The sequence below is a fragment of the Perna viridis genome, chromosome 5, assembly GCF_037379345.1.
Source record: "Perna viridis isolate PV_CMFRI_1.1 ecotype Kerala chromosome 5, ASM3737934v1, whole genome shotgun sequence".
Lineage (NCBI taxonomy): Eukaryota > Metazoa > Mollusca > Bivalvia > Mytilida > Mytilidae > Perna > Perna viridis.
This window is the reverse complement of record NC_142449.1, coordinates 39,320,675-39,339,071: the sequence shown is the minus strand read 5'-3', so window position 1 is coordinate 39,339,071 and position 18,397 is coordinate 39,320,675. Positions and strand designations below refer to the sequence as shown.

At 33.0% G+C, this 18,397-nt stretch overlaps 1 protein-coding gene across 1 annotated transcript in view; it reads left to right on the top strand.

Moving 5' to 3' along the window:
* Positions 1 to 17,644, top strand: part of LOC148617443 (SUMO-activating enzyme subunit 2-like) — a 48,264-nt gene extending 30,620 nt beyond the window's left edge. Inside the window, exons 13-18 of the mRNA XM_088585043.1 lie at positions 1,449 to 1,604; positions 5,835 to 5,889; positions 6,583 to 6,621; positions 7,010 to 7,115; positions 14,964 to 15,088; positions 17,248 to 17,644. Coding sequence (XP_088441169.1) covers positions 1,449 to 1,604; positions 5,835 to 5,889; positions 6,583 to 6,621; positions 7,010 to 7,115; positions 14,964 to 15,088; positions 17,248 to 17,399 — 633 coding nt within the window. The 3' untranslated portion in view covers positions 17,400 to 17,644. The remainder of the gene's footprint in view (positions 1 to 1,448; positions 1,605 to 5,834; positions 5,890 to 6,582; positions 6,622 to 7,009; positions 7,116 to 14,963; positions 15,089 to 17,247) is intronic.
* Positions 17,645 to 18,397: the final 753 nt, after the last annotated feature.

Here is an 18,397-nt window from a genome sequence, read left to right as displayed (position 1 = left end):
AAATGTATGCAAAGTAGAGTTATCTGTCCTGAAATTGCCATAAAAAAGAAAAAATAATCTTTCTAACACTTATTCAGTGAATTTGCAGCACCATTGTACTTAATTTTATGTAAACAACATGTACACATAGAAAAAAGCTGTAAAATATTTTTAGATTATTTTTTTTTTTTTAAATATTGGGAGAGTGTTTGTTAAAAGAGGGCTTAGGATAATAAAGTTCAATAAAGTTGTCATTCTGTGTATAGATTTTTTTCTGGTAAATTTGTTAATATTGTAATCTCTGATGTAACTATTGTGATAAGTAAGATGAGATATCATGTTTCTACATTATTTCATGAAAAGTAAGAGAAATTAAAACTTGTTTTAGGTTGAGGTTTAAGCTTTTACCTTAAAATGTTTAATTTTGAAACTGCCAAAATTAGACACCAAAAGTACATTTTTAGGTGCTGCCATTGTGAGCCTTTAAATAGACACAAGCTATCTTTCTTCAACCATCCCCAGGTCATTTAAACATGATTAGTTATATTGAGGCTAAGTTGCTACTATCCCCTGTCTTGAAAGTCTGCGGGGATTAAAGTTTTTGGGACAACTCCTTGTCAGAGTTATTGCCCTTGGAAGGGGATATTTTTAGCAGTTTTTAACCAGTATCTTGAAAACTATGATAGATAGAAAGAATCTTTAAATTGATGAAATCTTTATTATGATAAGATGAAATCTTTATTATGATAAGTCCTACCAAAGTCTTTTTTGAGTCAAAATTGTTGAACAACTCCTTGTTAGAGTTATTGCCATTGAAAGCCAAAAATTAAACCAGGTGAGCAATTCAGGCTCTTGGGACACATATATCTCCTATCTCATCCTGTCTTATATAAATGCTAATATCATTAAAAATTCATTGTTGTACAATATCTCTGAGTAATTGAATATTGGCTAAAAAATATGGAGCGTCAGCAGTAGGATGTTTCAAGTACATCCAAATCCAAAAACATGGACTACTGTGGTGGGGGGGGGGGGATGATAAAAACACCATGAAGTATGACAGTGTATCTGTATCTGAGACAGTCAGGTAACATTTTAGCTTATCTGCACATTCAGGGCATTGTTATTTTTTTGGGGGGAGGGGGGGATTAGCTTATACATTTATACTCATGATATCAGTAAGAGCATTTATTTGTGTCCCAGGGTCAATATTTGTACTCCTTTTTATCAATCGATGATGAACACAGTTAATTTTCAACCAAGACTTGTGTCTTGAGAAGTACAATCTTGAAGGACATGTCGTAGATAAACACAATTACCTATTTCTATTGAAGACATAATAACCTGCTTTTAAAAATACATGTTGTTTTCCCTGATGATTACAACTTCAGGTACTTTAGTAGGTAGCACTCATCCTTGTTTTACAATTTCAAGATAATATATGCACAAATGTACTATATTTTTTATAGATATACCTGAACAGACAAGCAAATCCTCGAAAGAAGTTGTTAGTACCTTGTGCCTTAGATAAACCAAATCTTAAGTGTTACGTATGTTCTTCTAAACCTGAAGTTACAGTAGTGCTCAATACAGAAAAATTCACAGTCAAACAATTGGAAGATAAGGTAATGAATGGTTTAAAAAGTAGTTTTATTCATAATGAACCTCTGTAACAATATTAACCACCTTTTGGTATCAACCTATCCAAAGATATGACCATGTGTAACCCATTGCCTAATTCCTACAGAAACTGAGGCTTAAAGTGTAAGCTGGCAACTTTTTCAAATTTGAGTATGCATAGAGCTTGCTTTAGTTTTTCAGGAAAAATACTTCCTTTTCTGATAAAGATGCTTTTTTCAATCCTGAAATATCATGTCACTTTTACAATAACAGATAGGTCTGATTACCACACTACAAAAATTGCAGTAATCTACCATGACCTTTAATTGAGCATTTCAAATATTTTCAGCACTGACAAAAGGGAATTTTTTTTATATGTAAAAATGAAAGTTTCTTAGATAAACAAATATGGTTATGAAGGCAAAAAAAAAATTAAGCAATTATATGTGAATTCTACATTTCTTTGATTTATAATGAGTAACATTTAAATCTCCCTAAAATATTGAATGTTTTTCATTGTATTTATATCCATGTATTTTTTTGTCCCCTGCCTCAACGCGGAGTGGGTACAGAAATGCTGATGTCCTTCCGTCCGTCCATCCGAAGCTTGTGGACACAACTCCTCAGAAACAGCTGTATGGAATTTGACCAAATTTTGTAGGATTGTTTGTCACCATATGTAGTTCACCATACTTAACCACTATTTTGATTTGATAATTTTTATGGGAGTTATGGCACTTTGTTCATTTTTCACATTATTTGCAATAGGAACACCTTGTGGATGCAACTCCTCAGAAACCACTGAACGGAATTTGACCAAATTGGTGGATTGTTTGTCACCATATGTAGTTGATCATACTTAACTGCTATTTTGATTCGACAATTTTTATGGGAATTATGGCACTTTGTTCATTTTTCACATTATTTGCAATAGGAACACATTGTGGACGCAACTCCTCAGACACCGCTGAATGGAATTTGACCAAATTTTGTAGGATTGTTTGTCACAATATGTAGTTCATTATACTCAGCTGCCATTTTGATTCGTCAATTTTTATGGGAGTTATGAGACTTTGTTCATTTTTCACGTTCTTGTTTTGCGGATGTTTTTTTGTTGTATGAAGAGGTGCCAGTAGAAGATTATATCTTTCACATAGTAGCTGAAGGTAAGTATATCATCTCTTGCATCCAACTTGCTTTTATATGGATGGGACCCAGTTGTTCTTGGATAACTCAAATTATTTTGTTGTTGTCGTTGTTTTGGAATGGCTGCTTGAATCGCCACATGGACATATGAAAGCACATAAGTTTTGAATCTGCTATTTATACAAGTGTCAAACATTTGTAATTTAACTCTTTCTACAGCGGCGGGGAACATATGGCTATGCGTAGCATTCTTGTTAATTTGATTATTTACATATTTTAGCCAATTTTGCATACTTTGATATGTCAAATATTGATTTGCCCCAGGGTTTTGCCCTCAACTTAATTCTTAAACCCGAGTCTGTACCTTTAGTAATTGTACAATTTTTTTTGTTGTTGTTTGAGAAAATTGACTTTATCTGACCTATACCTGTAAACCCGTAAGTGTTACACCCAACATGTTTATACAGTAGACCGTGTGTCAGCATACTCCCTAGAGGGATTTTTGTATGGCATTCATTATTGATGTTTTTGAAACACATATATCTGCATGTTTGCAAAAAATAAGTGCAGCATTAGCTCAGAGTTTTTAATATAAATATAGCCAAAAAATAAAAACAATTCCCTTCACCCCCAAAATTTTCCTTGAAAGTTCCTCGAATTTGAAGATCTTCATGGGACAGTGTAGTATAAATATTCATTGAGGTTTTTGCAAGAAATAAGTTATGCTTGAAATTTATAAGATTGAAGACTTGGGGACTTCTATTTTTGTCTACCACAACGTGTTGTGAGGGGACTTGGAAATGATGGGCATCCATTCGTCCGCGTTTTCCAAACTTTTTTTTGTAATGCTTTTACCAATTGATTTTATCTTTTGTATGTAGTCTTATTATGAGAAGTTACAGATTAAGTTTAACTTTGGTTCTGGTTGAATGATTTTTACGGAAGTTATGGCCCTTGGACTTAGAAAATTTCAGTGAATTTACAGTTTTTCGCTTTTTTTGGTAATGCTTTTACCAATTGAATATATCTTTTGTATGTAGTCTTATTATGAGAAGTTACAAATTAAGTTTGACTTCGGTTATGGTTGAATGATTTTTATGGAAGTTATGTTCCTTGGACTTGGAAAATTTCAGTGAAAAGAAATGTTGTTTGACATAGATAATATATTCTTAGGACTATTAGGCTTGTACTTTTTATTTTCTGAGCTTCCATTGTGATATTTTTTTAGCAACTCAGCAGATGTTTCTAGGAAAGCAGAGGACACTTACCCTACCGATGTACCTGGTCCATGCTCCCAGTTTTTAGTACAGTCAAGAGTTGCTCAATTACTTTTGTTACTTTGTTTATATTATTTTGGTTATTTTATGTTCTTAATTGTATGTGTCTGTTTTCCATGTCTGGTCTTTGTCCTTGAATTATATTCTTTTGATTTCCACTAGAATCTTGGTTCCCCAATTACTCTTTCAATTTATTTTAAAGAATACCATGATATCCATACCTTTCACCCTTTTTGGAATTTGCTAGAAAGGCAAATTGATTTAGCCAATTTGTTTCTTTAAGGTGAACACCATTTCAATGGAAAAATCAAAGATTCGATAGACCTGTGCAGGTCCGGGTGTCAAAAAAATTGGCCTGCAGCAGCGCTAAGCTTGTCGTAAAAGACGACTAAATAGTGCTCAGAACCTTAGCCGGGGGCTAGGGCGCTCTGTCCACAGAGCAACTGGGATGTGTGCCCCAGGTAGTGGAATGGGGTACCCCTGTGTGTTACATGCTGGGGTTGTCAGGCTATAATAAGGAAAACCTGACCGCAAACCATAGTGGTGCGCCTTGTTGGGAAAGATGCCACGTTCCTCGCACGTTAAAAAAACCCTACTGTGGTATTCTCCTGGGGTAGGAACCATAGACCCTACCCACCTCTTCCTATTTCCAGTGGCAATCAAAATTTGTCAACCTCATTGTCCTTGTGTCCCATCCCATTTTTCATTTCATCATCATTTCATGTTCATTTTATCATCCATTTCATGTTCATCGTCTGAATATAGCTGAAATATTGCTGCTCGGATGTTAAACCGCAACAAACAAACAAACAAACAAACAAACAAAGATTCAATATGAATGTTATTATATCAGGACTTCTTTGTTTTCATATGTAAAGTTTAATTGTTTCTTCCAAAGTTTTGCATGCATATCAGATTAAATAATTAAATTAATGCCCCAGCTAATACACAAATAAAAATTGGAATATTTATATGTTAAATTAAAGACAAACTTGAATTTTGAATTTGTATTGTCACAATATAATTCGTGAAAACAAGAAGAATTTCAACTTTAGAAAAAAGTTTTTGTTACTTACATTTGTTACATACATTGATTACATATAGACCTTTCACTATGCTGCAAATCCACTAGTCAGAACTGCTTTGTCCACACATTTGTTATACCGGGCAAGCCCGGCAATATGCATAGTTTCTTTGAATTTTGAAAATGATGCCCAAAAAAATTCAGAACTTGTAGTAGTTAGAAATAACAGTCTCTGTAAGAAGTCTTGGTACTTTTTGTAGTAGTTTATATATATATAGATATTCATTAGTAGGCATGTGTAAAACCTTTTTGAAACTGTAAACATGTGCTTACAGTTATAATTTCTATTTGTCTATTAGAAAGGTGTTGTAGAAGATCCAATATTCAATGTTATATTGTAATCTCACAAGCAGTGTGTTATATACTGTATCAGTTGATCAGTAATTGATTGATTGGTATTTAAGGTATCTCCAAGTGCTATTTTGCACTGGGCCAGGATTTTAATTTACTAACATTACACTGCCTTGAAAACAGTAAAAATATGGTGTGGTTATGAGGATTTTATTTTTTATTTCTTACCAGATATTTGTTAGTCTAATTTTAACTATTTAAGTACAGATATGTTCTTAATATGAAAATCTACTAATTTCATTTGCCCTTATGGTTCATTGTATTGTAAAATTAATTTGTACGATTGCTACTGGTGTGTTATAAACAAATCTGTATAATCCTATTTCATTGTTTTCAATCTATGTATTCAGACATATCATCTCTATCCTTTTTAACAGGTATTGAAGTTGGGTTTAGGTATGGTAGCACCAGATGTTGAAATTGATGGCAGAGGTATATTGAATCATTTATTATACCTTAAATATATTTTTTTATTTTTTATATGAATACAATATTTTATGCACTAAAGATTTAATGAATAATATGGTGCAAGGACTTAGAAATGTTAGGTATGTTTGTTATACCCTCTATCTATCCATTGGTCACACCTTGAAGCAATGTAACACCTACATTTCTCAATTTATTTGGATAAAATTTATACCAATAGTTATTTCAATGAATCTTTCATAAAATAAAAAATGACAATCTAATACTGTGAGCAGTAACTTCCTGTGAAATTGAAGTTTCAGATTGTACATTGTTCTTTTATTTACATTCCTTTTAGAAAATATTGTTTGGTAATTGCTGTTTAATATCGGCTGTAAAATGTTGTTTCTAACCAATTATTTTATAACGTTATGTTTGTTTTGGTCATGTTTCTACAATATGTAATGGACTGTATTGTCTTGTTCATGTTTCTATGATCAGTAATAGACTATGTTGTCATGGTCATGTTTCTACAATAAGTAATGGACTATGTTGTCTTGTTCATGTTTCTACAATAAGTAATTGACTATGTTGTCTTGTTTATGTTTCCACAATGAGTACTGGACACCAGTATGTTGTCTTTGTCATGTTTCCACAATGAGTAATAGAAGATTTTGTCTTGTTCATGTTTTTTACAATATGTAATGGACTATGTTTCAGGTACTATACTGATATCAAGTGAAGAAGGAGAGACAGAAGGTAAACATACATAGATATAAGGTTTTCTATTGAATCTGTTTATAGATGTTTCTGTTTGAACCAGCAATTTTCTCATGAGCTCTATTCTATAGTCAAGAGTCTGAGTTGTTGTATTTCAATTGAAAAAAGATCCAAAAACATCAGTATTATAATCATTTGTTTAACTAAACAGTATTATATAATTCACTACAAGAAAATCTCGTAGTAATCCACAATCTTTGTTTCAGTACAAGACACTGTTTACTAATAGAATTTATTATTTGAATTTTGCTATGAATTAGAAAATAAACAAACAATTAGTAATAGTAACCAGTAAAAAGATTTGCGTGTTGTATAATTCTGATGCTTGCACATGGTAATAGAGAGGATCTGAAAACATCTATTCCAGAAAACAACGACAAACATTTGAGTCATTTTAACATCACCAATGGAACAATATTAAAATGTGATGACTTTTTACAGAATTACAATGTCAATGTTATTATTGCTCACAAGTAAGTCATAAATCATATAACGTTGTTGGCTAGTGTAGCCTTAGTTATTATATAAATGTCATTACTTACAAGTCACTTTATCATTAAGCTACTACTAGTTAGTTCTGCCTTATGTATAGTTTTTCAATCAAGGTGATTATTGTTTTTAACAACTTCAGTTGGTTTTGTTTTTTTAAATGCATAACTGATGTTGCTTATTGAAATTTTTCTTACCAGTTCAGAGAATGATTGAAAAAAAAACAGACCTAAAGTTATGATTTTCAATCAATATTTTTATTTAGCTTGGGCGAAATAATATCAAATGAAACCAGGTATACAAAGATTCATTTGCAAGCATATCAAATCTCTAGACTGTAAGGTTGCAATACTTGTGTCTATCGGCTCATAACATTAAAAAGAACCATTTATGCAAAATCTTAACTTAAATGCAATATAGTCAATATTAAAACCCAGGTCAAGGGTTGATGTATGTTGTATTTACCATTCAGGAGTTACAGCCCGGAAAAAAAATTGAAGTTTTCCACTCTTTTTTCTAAATGCTTGCAGATATTGGGCTGTTTTTAAAGATTTCTATGTAGCCCAACTAATGTCTATTATACAGGAAAAGTATGTTGTTCCAGCAGACAAAGCCCAAAACATTGTTTTTGTCTGCGAGATGCATTACATCCAATGTTTATTATTGGAGGTAGAGTAAAAGATAATAAAAGTAATAAGACCTATACTACTACCATACTCTCCAAAATAGAGGTAGTGGAAAACCATGTTTTTCAAAAGTAGGTCAGCATTCTAATGGGTATAAGTTGTGCTCTACTACTGACGTGAGCCTTCACTGAAGCTGACTTAATAACTGATGTGATCCATACTTAAGCCAGATCCTATGATCCCAGTTTCTGCCTTACAGATGACATGTTGTCTTTAAACAATCCTAGTTTTTGGGATTTTATACACATTTACCCCAAAAAATAAAATTACTATGAAGTCAGCTTAATATCTATACTTATTCTTAATGATCATTGGAAAGGGAAAAATTTGTGACCAAATTATACAACAAACACGATGACTTCTCATTATGTATTGTCAACTTGCCTTTTGTCTGCGACAACATAACTTCAGCACCTTGTTCACTATACTGCTGAAATTACAGACTTTTCATACCGTGCTTAATTCCTTACAGTTAGGCTTCTAGAACAGGGTTGGATCATTATGGTCCATCTGCACCATGAGAACCAATTTGTTTACTGTGTTATAGTTTTTCTTTCAACTTTTGTCATCTTGTATGTAACATTTTATGAGCAGTTTGGTGGGTGTTTCTAGAAAAGAAGAAGCCTACCCTACTGGTGCACCTTGTCCATACTGCTAGTTTTTAGTGGAGTCCTTGTTGCTCATTTACTTTCGTTTCTTTGTTCCTGTTGAGTTGATTATTTCCTGTTCTTTGTTGTCTACTTTCCCTTTATTTAGAGTCTATTCTTGGAATATATTTTTTTGAAGTTTTCTTTCGGAGAGCACATTATGTGACATAACCAGTGTTAGTTAGCGTGTCACTCAGGTTATTGCACTTTTGAGATATATGACATAGGCTTTATTCAATAGTTATGATTTTGTTGATTTATGATTTATGGTTTATATCTAAAATACAGATCTATATACAGGAAGGACTATAGTTATGTAAAATAGGGGATTTTTATACCAAAAAAGAATCATCTGTTTGCTAGGTTTTTCTGACCTAGTATTACATCTACCATTGGCAGTGTCTGCATATACACTACGGCTAACGACCATTTTGACGATTCCCTTTTCCCACGGTGGGCGTGGGCAATGGTGGACAATTTGTTTCCACCCTTGGACACGTTCCCACCGGCCCACGGTGGACACGTAGTTGGTCGCTGTACACGTTGCCCACGCATTCTAGTGGTCAATTTTAAATCTTGTTTCGTTTTAACAGGAATCGGAGTTAAAAACTCATTCTTACGTAATAATATTACGGTCCTGTTGTATTATTTAGAAGCGTATCTAATTGTATGAACTATCGGTAACATTATTTCGCAGGTGTCAATAGAGCTTCTTTATAATTGACAGTCATCAATTACCTGTGGGCGGGATTAAAGCAGAGAAGCGTGAGCATTTGCCATCAAATGGAATAAATTCAGGAAATCGTGGTAACCTTTGATAGGTGCCATTTGATCTCTTTAATTAACAGTTAATCAATTAACGGTAGCGGCAGGTTTTAATACTGTGCAGCGCTATCACTTGTCAAAAAATAAATTGTGTTATAGAAGAATTTTTTTTTATTTAATGTTAATCAAGTGTTACTTGTTGGGTTAGGATATTTTCAGAAATACCGAATAGTTCGACATAACTTATATGAATTTGGAAACAACAACTAATCTTGTAAGATGAATTCTGAGAAAAATACTTTAACGACCATGTGATGGAAAAAGTGCAACCTCCTTTTGCTTATAATATTTAAAATTCTTAGAGAAAATCAGCTAAGATTGGATGTGCAGTCCCTTTGAAAGATGAATCTATTTTCAACAGCATTCCCTTTTACGGCATTATTTTACTATGAATTTCTCACGGTGGCTTAAGATGCAGATGTTCAGGTGTTCAATCTTGGACCTTTGATTGACAGGTAATCAATTAAATAAAATGTCAAGGGTGTGGTTTTAAGTGAAGATACAGTAACGTTGATTGACAGGTAATAAATTATAGGAATATTGAGGGTGTGGTTTAAAGTATTGTGAAATGGAACAGGACAGTTAACCGGCGCGTATTAGCTAACGACACTTACAAGTACCTTAAAAGACGTATTCATGTAGGTGATTTAATCATGAATAGACCTTCATGCACGTGTGTACTAAGATTCAAAAGTAATATTTAAATTTTTTTTGGTCATCAACCATAAAGAAAATAAAAGAGATATACGATTTCATGAAATTCGAAAATAAAATCGAAACGAATGTGGGCTGGTGTTACGAATTTTAAATATGTTAAAATTTGAATAATACTCTCTGCTATGATTAATTTAATATGTATCCATTTCAATAACTACAGGTGAAAGGAAAAAATACGAAATTTTCAAACTTAATTTTGTCCCATTTTAGTATTGAAATATATTGGAGATTTTAGGAAAAAAGGCCTACTAAGTTGGCACACCAGTGTAAATAAAGATACCAATTAGTTTAATTTATTCTATATATAGTTAGTCGTAAAATTCATACTAGAAGAATTTATTTTTTATCAGATTATATATATCTGGGGGATTCTAATTTCGGGATTTTTAATGGCGAAATTTTGATTTAAAAATATAATTTTGGATGCCACTAATACGCTTCTGTAATCAAAACATTACATTCGGTTTCTTTTTATTCTGTAGTCTAAATATTATTTAACGATTCCTTCTCGTTAATTAGCAGTTAATCCACCACTTCCTGTATATTGGCTGAGTGTGACACGCTCAGGTATTAAGTAGTGACATTACATGAATAATACTGATTTGACTAATTAAGTTAACGTTGTAAACACATAAACTAATTAAGTTAACGTTGTAAACACATAAACTAACAATGGATATTTTGAAAATGAAAGTAATAATGTTTTTGAAATAAAGTTTCAGAAGATTCTAAAAAAAATACGAGATTTCAAAATAGTAAATTAATTTTAATTAAAAAGTCTGAAATCCATTTTCGGGAATTACATGTAAATTAATTTTAATTAAAAAGTCTGACTCGTAAAATGAAAAGTTATGATTTAACGTCAACGGTGTGAAAAATTTAAGAAAGCATAATTTTACATTTCTATATTCTCTTAAAGTTACATGATTTTTGAATGACGGTGTCGAATTTTAAATACTTTCAAGTATTATTACTCTTCTTATTATCTATGCAAATAAGGCACGTTGTTCGTCAATCGACAATTGTTGCAGTGTTAACGAAATGTCAATTTACCTCATACGAAGCTCAGAACACAGGGACACACCTTTTGATAAAACGTGAAACACATTGATTGGTCGACGATATTACAAAGGGGTTTATCAAATTTGCATAAGAAATTAACACACTCAAAGCATTCTAAAAGTTATCGGTTTAAAATACTTTGTTCTTTTTTTAGAATTATTACGTAAGAAACCCTTCAGTAAAAGGAGTAGTTCGCAAGTACTCGATTTTCTTGAACATTTTAATTTACAATTTGTATGCTACTGTTATTATATAATAATGGAACTAATCGTAGTCAAAATTGTTGAACTAAGTTAAGAAAAAAATAAACGGAGGAAATACGTCGTTCAATTGTCTATGGTGCTCTAAATCTAAAAGAACTAACTGCATATTCAACTTAAGAGAGGAAATTTTCACCCATCACTATAGTTGGCTAGCGTGTGCTCGGATAATACGCGGTTAAATCCGTTGCCATTTGAAAACTCGTGAGCTACGTGGTTCAATAATTCTGGATCATATATTATCTTCCAACGATGCTTCCCGCTCTCAAATTTTGTTGAAATGTCATGATATCGAAATTGGTTATTTATAGACCGTAAGTTAAAGTTGCACGTGTCTGCTTCAAGTCCGTTCTTTCACTTAGAAAATACAACTGCGTTAAATAGATTGTCTGTAAAATAAGGAGTTCGCAAATACTCGATTTTCTTGAACATTGTAATTTATAATTCATAACAATCTGGTGACAAGTCAGGTGTATAATATTATTACATGATACATGTAGCAACTGGAAATGATAAAATTAAGGCCTTATGAATTTCTTTAAAAATTATATCAACTTTGGTTTCCGATTAATCCAGGTTTACATTTTGATGATACTAAATAATGGTAGACTTAAGTACGATGGATGTGGGCCGTAAGAAGTAGAAAAAACAAAAAAAAACAAGAGTTTAAAGCATTTAATTCATATAAAAACCTAATTATATCAATTCCTAAGTAAACACCTGGTGGTGTCACAATTTTGGCTTGAGGCCAATAATACCTGAAAGAAAATTGATTCTCACGGACAAGGTAATGATTGACACATTGTTCTTTTATTTGTCAACCGTTTGAACATTGTAATATAATTGCCAATCATGGATTAAATCGAATCAACAGGTTATCACGCATCCACCGGATACCGTGGGCGTGGACACTATACTGTCCACCTGACACGGTGGGAACGTGCACATCTGTCCACCGTGGGCATTAAGGGTGGGCAAAGCGTGGACAACTTGATTTGTCCACCGTGGGCGATTGGCATCGTCAAAATGGTCGTTAGCTGTAGTGTAATATGAATTAGTATTCCTCACCTACTGCTATACAAACATGTACTTAAATACATGTATGAACTGTCTCAAGTATGCAGTCTATTTGCTGAGTGTCTATGTATTTGTATTTAGAAAACTTGGGTCATTTATCACACACAATCTGCAGGACTCATCATCATGCTGATCTTAGACAGTCAGACACTAGTGTATCACATAGCCTCCCACACGTTCATCATGTACCAGTTGTCTTATTTCATTGATCAAGATAATGGTATTATGGATTGTATGTACACAGACTGATCATTTGTGATAGTCTTGAGTCTGATTTATATTTGTTTTGTTTAAGATAAACATTTGAATAATAAAAACACCATTTCTTTATCAGACACAATGTCAGCTTTTCACTGATTAAGCTAACAATATCTAATAAGATTGATAAGATATAATGGACTGTTTACTGTCTGTACCAATTGAAAAGATGTCAAGTTTGTGGTGTAATAGTACTTTTGTTGGTTGATTTAGATTAAGGATTGAGAGATGAGAATCTGCATGTATACATGGTATTTGAATAAAAAAACAGGAACAATAATTAATTCACAATGAAGCAGAGTTAGAAATAGTAGCCTGCCCACCAGCCCGAGACCGGCTATTTTTTGGCAGGGCTGGCTAATTTTAGCAAAAATTTATACAGCCGTGTAGTAAATATATTGAAAAATTGTATTCAGGACTGGCTAGAATTTAAGTGAGTTTCCTACCCTGAATGAAGTTAATATTTGCACATTGTACCTGTGAATTTTTTGGGGTACCGTACCTACAAACCCCCTTTTCGCTTAAAAAATGTTACTTTTAAGCAGTTACAATTGTAATACTTTAACAGTAGCACCAACTAGACAATTTATCTGAGTTTTTATACCCTGCATTATGTGATACCTCCGAAAAGTGCAGAGCCTGTCCATCTATCTGTCCATCCTAGGTAGTTTCTTGTTGATAACTGACCAATGAAAATACAGGTAAAGTTCAGTATTAGCAAAATCCAAATTGTAGTTTTTAAACATGTTGCCATCCCCTTTTTAGGGCAGGTTGTACGCATGCATATTTGCTTACAGAATGGTAAATGTTCATCGGAATTCGATTTCAGGTCTGTCACATTCTACCACTTCCTACAATCTGGCCATACCTTTCTGTAATTGTTTTTTTTTTTTTTTTTTTTTTTTTGTCACCATTACATGGCAAGGTTTCATGTATTGTTCTGTTAATGCCTTTTTAGCTGACCTGGCCGAAGGCCATGTGAGCTATTGCCATCATTTGCGATCGGTCGTCGTCATTAAAAAATTTTTCAAAACTCTTCTCCTCTGAAACTACTTGACCAATTGGAACAAAACATGGTATGAATGTTTCTTGGGGTATTCTGCACAGAACTGACGTGGGGATTTTTGATCTGTCGAAAAACATGGCCACTGTTACTAAAAATAGAACATAGGGGTCAGACAGTTGTTTTTCGCATATATCGTTGGGTTTAGCCAAATTCTTTCAATAGCTGAATTGATGATCCTTATTTTTAGGACTATAAAAGTCTGAAGGCATAAAATTTGTCAGACGCCTTCTTATAAGAGTTATTGCCCTTGACAAGGGAAAATGACAGGCTTTTTTTTTTTTTTAATACAGTTTTCAGCCAATGTCTTGAAAACTATGATAGATTTAGATTTTCATTTACTGAAATGATCCTTATGATAAGTCCTATCAACATTTTCTTGAGTCAAAATTGTTGGACAACTTCTTGTTTAATTTAATTTATTGCCCTTGATAGGCAAAATTCAACCAGATGAGAGATTCAGGCTCCTGGGAGCCTCTTGTTTTCCTCAATATGTCTTTACTACAAGAAAGGACAATAATATTGTTAGAATACCATATTCGATTCATATATTAGTTTTTGTCCATCTGGACGTAATGATTTGTTATTTGGGATGGTGTATAAAGGAAGCATTTGTAAAATAATATAAGGTTATAGTCTGTCAGTCCAACATAATGTTCTTCACAACTCCTTCTGTATTTCTTGCTGAATTCTCTTGGAACTATATAGAAGAGGGCATACTGTCAGGAACTTCAGTGTCCACATGTTTTATTATAATAGACTTAACCCATTTTTCAGCTCTCTGACACAAAATAAACAAATATTTATTGCTTTAATATGTAAAACTTTATAAAATATTAAATTACTGTATAGGAATATGTCAGGTTAGTAATCAAACCTACCGTAGCAGGAAGGTGCTAGTCTGTTTAAAGACAGTTCAAGCTTATATTTCCCGACAATTACTTCATGTTCTATTGATAGGGACTTTGCATTTTGATTGCCAGATCATACTCAACTTGTTACATATATTGTTGTGAATGATAGTTCTGTAGATATGATCCTTTATGTCCCTATGTTTAAGTGTGTCAATTAATTTTGTGTCCACACTTGCCTCAAGTAAAAACAGAATTCAACTGATTGTGGTTGTATCATGCTGTGTTTGGCAAAGGTTTATTATTATTATTTTTTACCAACAATGTATTTCTTGATCATGAATAAATCACACTCCCACCCGTAACATTTTTACATCTAATTACAGAGATAAACTAGAAGAAGATAAAGAATTTGATATTGTGGGAGACATCTCCGAGGTCAAAGCCACTGCTGAAGCCACTAATGGGGTAGAACAAAATGGTGAAAAGGAGCAAAATAAGGAAGATGAAGGTAATTGATAATTGTTGTTTAAAGAATGACAAAAGTCTGGAAAATATTGCAGTGAAAAGAAACCTTTACCACGAACCAATTGAAAGTTTCATGTTTGAGTTATGGAAATGTATTCATAATAAGGGAGGGGGGTTCAGTTTTTGCACAATAACTAAAAAAATGCTTGCTCCAACTCGTGTGTCTCCCAGATACTAAGATTATTACGCTCCCTCTATGGTTGTATTATCAATGGGTCCTGTATACTTATGGCCAGAAGAAGTATCAATATCCACATCGGGAGCTTAAAAATAACATCATGGCAGTATCATGGAAATTATGAAAGGTGTTTTGGATTAATGTTTCTTTGGGAGCGTTAAAGGTTTCACCTTCCTCGTATTGTTATATAGTGTGGTCATATTTTTAGAGTTATGGTTAAAAAGTCAAGTCCAAATGAAATGCAGGGGTATCACTTTTTTCAGTTAACATTATTGATTTTTAATTTTCTATAACGGGCAAAAATTAAAATTGCATTTCTATCTAAAGTTTTAATAATTTCTGAATTTTCAGCAGCTAACTGCTGTCCATCTGCACATTGCATAATAACTACTACATTAAATTACTTTGAAGGATTTTGTGAATGTTCATTTCCCTAGATGGGAACTCCCCTTTGTTTCCCATTGTTTTGTTTTGTTTTGTTTTTTTTTTTTATTAGTTCATTTGGTGTTCATCGTCTTTGTCTTTGTTAACAATTTCTTCGATCATCTTCTCCTCTGAAACTAAGGAATAGATTTGCATGAAACTTTTAATTATTGTTCCTAACAGTATCCTGCACAAAATGAATGTTTGGATTTTTGATTGGTTAAAAAACATGGCCACCGTTACTGAAAATAGAAGATAGGGGACAGACAGCAGATTTTTGCATATATCTCCAAAACCATAAGGTTTAGCCAATTTCTGACACCGTTAAAAGTATTCAGCATGGTGACATCTATCTGTGATCAAATTTGGTGAAAATCTGTAGACCCACGTTGGAGTTCTTGCCTTTTTTTGCTGTTTTTTTTATGTAATTACTTTCAAAAATCTTCTCAGAAACTACTTTACAGAATTCAATGAAAGTTGGTATTTTTGTTTTTTAGGGTATCCTTAACAAAATGACTGTCAGATTTTTGATTGGTTAAAAAACATGGCCGTTGTTACTATAATAGAACATAGTGGTCAGACAGTAGTTTTTTGCATGTATCTCCAAATCGTTAGGTTTAACTAAACTCTGACATGAGGGTAAAAGTATTCAGCATGATGAGATCTATCTGTAGTCAAATTTTGGTGAAAATGTGTGGACCCATGTTGGAGTTATTGCCCTTTTTGAACGTTTTTTTGCTGTTTTTGATGTTATTACATTCAAAAATCTCCTCAGAAACTACTATACAGAATTCAATGAAAGTTGGTATTCTTATTTTTTAGGGTATGCACAAAATGATTGTTCGGATTTTTTATTGGTTTAAAAACATGGCCATTGTTACTAAAAATAGAACATAGGGGTTGGACAGTAGTTTTGTGCATTTATCTCCAAAACCTTTAGGTTTAGCTTCTATCTTTCAATTGTTGAAATTATCCTTATTATAAGGCTTACAAAAGTCTCCAAGGGATCAAAGTTGTCAGACGACTCCATGTAAGAGTTATTGCCCTTGAGAGGAGAAAAATGACAGGTTTATTTACAGTTTTCAGCTAATACCTTGAAAACTATGATACATAGAATGAGACTTTTAATTGCTGAAATGATTCTTATTATAAGGCCTACAAAAGTCTCCAAGGATCAAAGTTGTCAGACAACTCCATGTAAGAGTTATTGCCCTTGATAGGCAAAAAAAATTATGTTTTTGCAGTTTTCAGCCTATATCTTGAAAACTATAATAGTTAGAATGAAACTTTCAGTTGATGAAATGGTCATTATGATAAGTTCAACCAAAGTCTTTATGGAGTCAGAATCGTAGGATAACTCCTTGTTCGAGTTAATGCCCTTGAAAGGCAAAAATTTAACCAGGTGAGTGATTCAGGCTCCTGGGAGTCTTTTAAGTACTGGTACATTAAACCCTGAAAAGTGGGGAGGGTAGGGTAAGCATATTATTTGCTTTAGTATTGCTATTTATCTTCCATTTTGTTCACAAATTGTGTCTTTATAGAAGATGATTTGATGGTAGTTGAAGAACCAGTCATCCCAGAAGTGAGGAAGAGAAAAGCAGAAGATTCTGATGACATCAATGACATGAAAGCAAAGCGACTCAAACTTTCAAGCATACCAGAGGAGAGTGAAGATGATGTGGTTATTTTATGATCTCTTACCTGTTGAGGTTGTTTTTTGGCATTGACTTCAAGTGCTATTTTTGGAAATGATGTAATATTTGAAATGACTCAGACTGTAAAACTTGGATAGAAGTTGAATGATTAAATAGTCAACTTAAGTTGAACATTATGTGATTATAACTTGGTACAGATTTGAAGGACCCACTGCAATATCTACTGTGAAGATTTGATGTAGTGATTAAGACACATGTGAGCAAATAAAGAATATGTAAACTGCGCATTTTTCATCAAATCTTTTCAGGTCACTTGAACCAATGGTTCCTTCTGATCTATAGATGGCCACCAGAGGCTATCTGATCTTTTAATTTGCAAATTTTCTAAGAGCTACTCTTATGAAATCACAAGTGCCAAGTTTTTTCCAACACAGTCGGTATAGTTTCGCTTTTTACCCTTTGATCTTTAAAGACACTCTTCCATGGAAATGTAATTCACTTGATCGCAATTCTGTTTCCTGATTGGCCAAATACTGATAACTTAGTGGCGTTCGAAAAAAACTGTATCGAAAATTGAAATTGTGTGTCATGTGTTACTTCCTGAATGAAATGTAGAAAATTATAAGTAAAAAGAACAAATTCTACTGCGTCAGCTATCTTTTTTAAAAGATAGTACTTGTTAACTTTATAGGCCTGTTGACCTCAATGCCTTCCACAAACAATCAACATTTTGTGCTACTCTAGTTGCTCATTTGGTGGCTGGGACCACTCAAATTTCAAAATGATTCAGGCACTTTAGATCATCTTGTTTTGGAAAGACTTGACTGGTAAAGGACAAGTTTTACAAGTCCAAATTTAAAGCAAGGGTCTGAAAAATAAGACCAATTCAATTAACAACCAAGGGATGGCAAAATCTTTGCACACAGACTATCCCACCTATTATTGATCTATTGTATATCACTTGGAAAGTTTATCAAACATCAACAATTGCATTCCCATTCAAAATTAGAAGTGGGTCATTAACATCTGGTAAAAA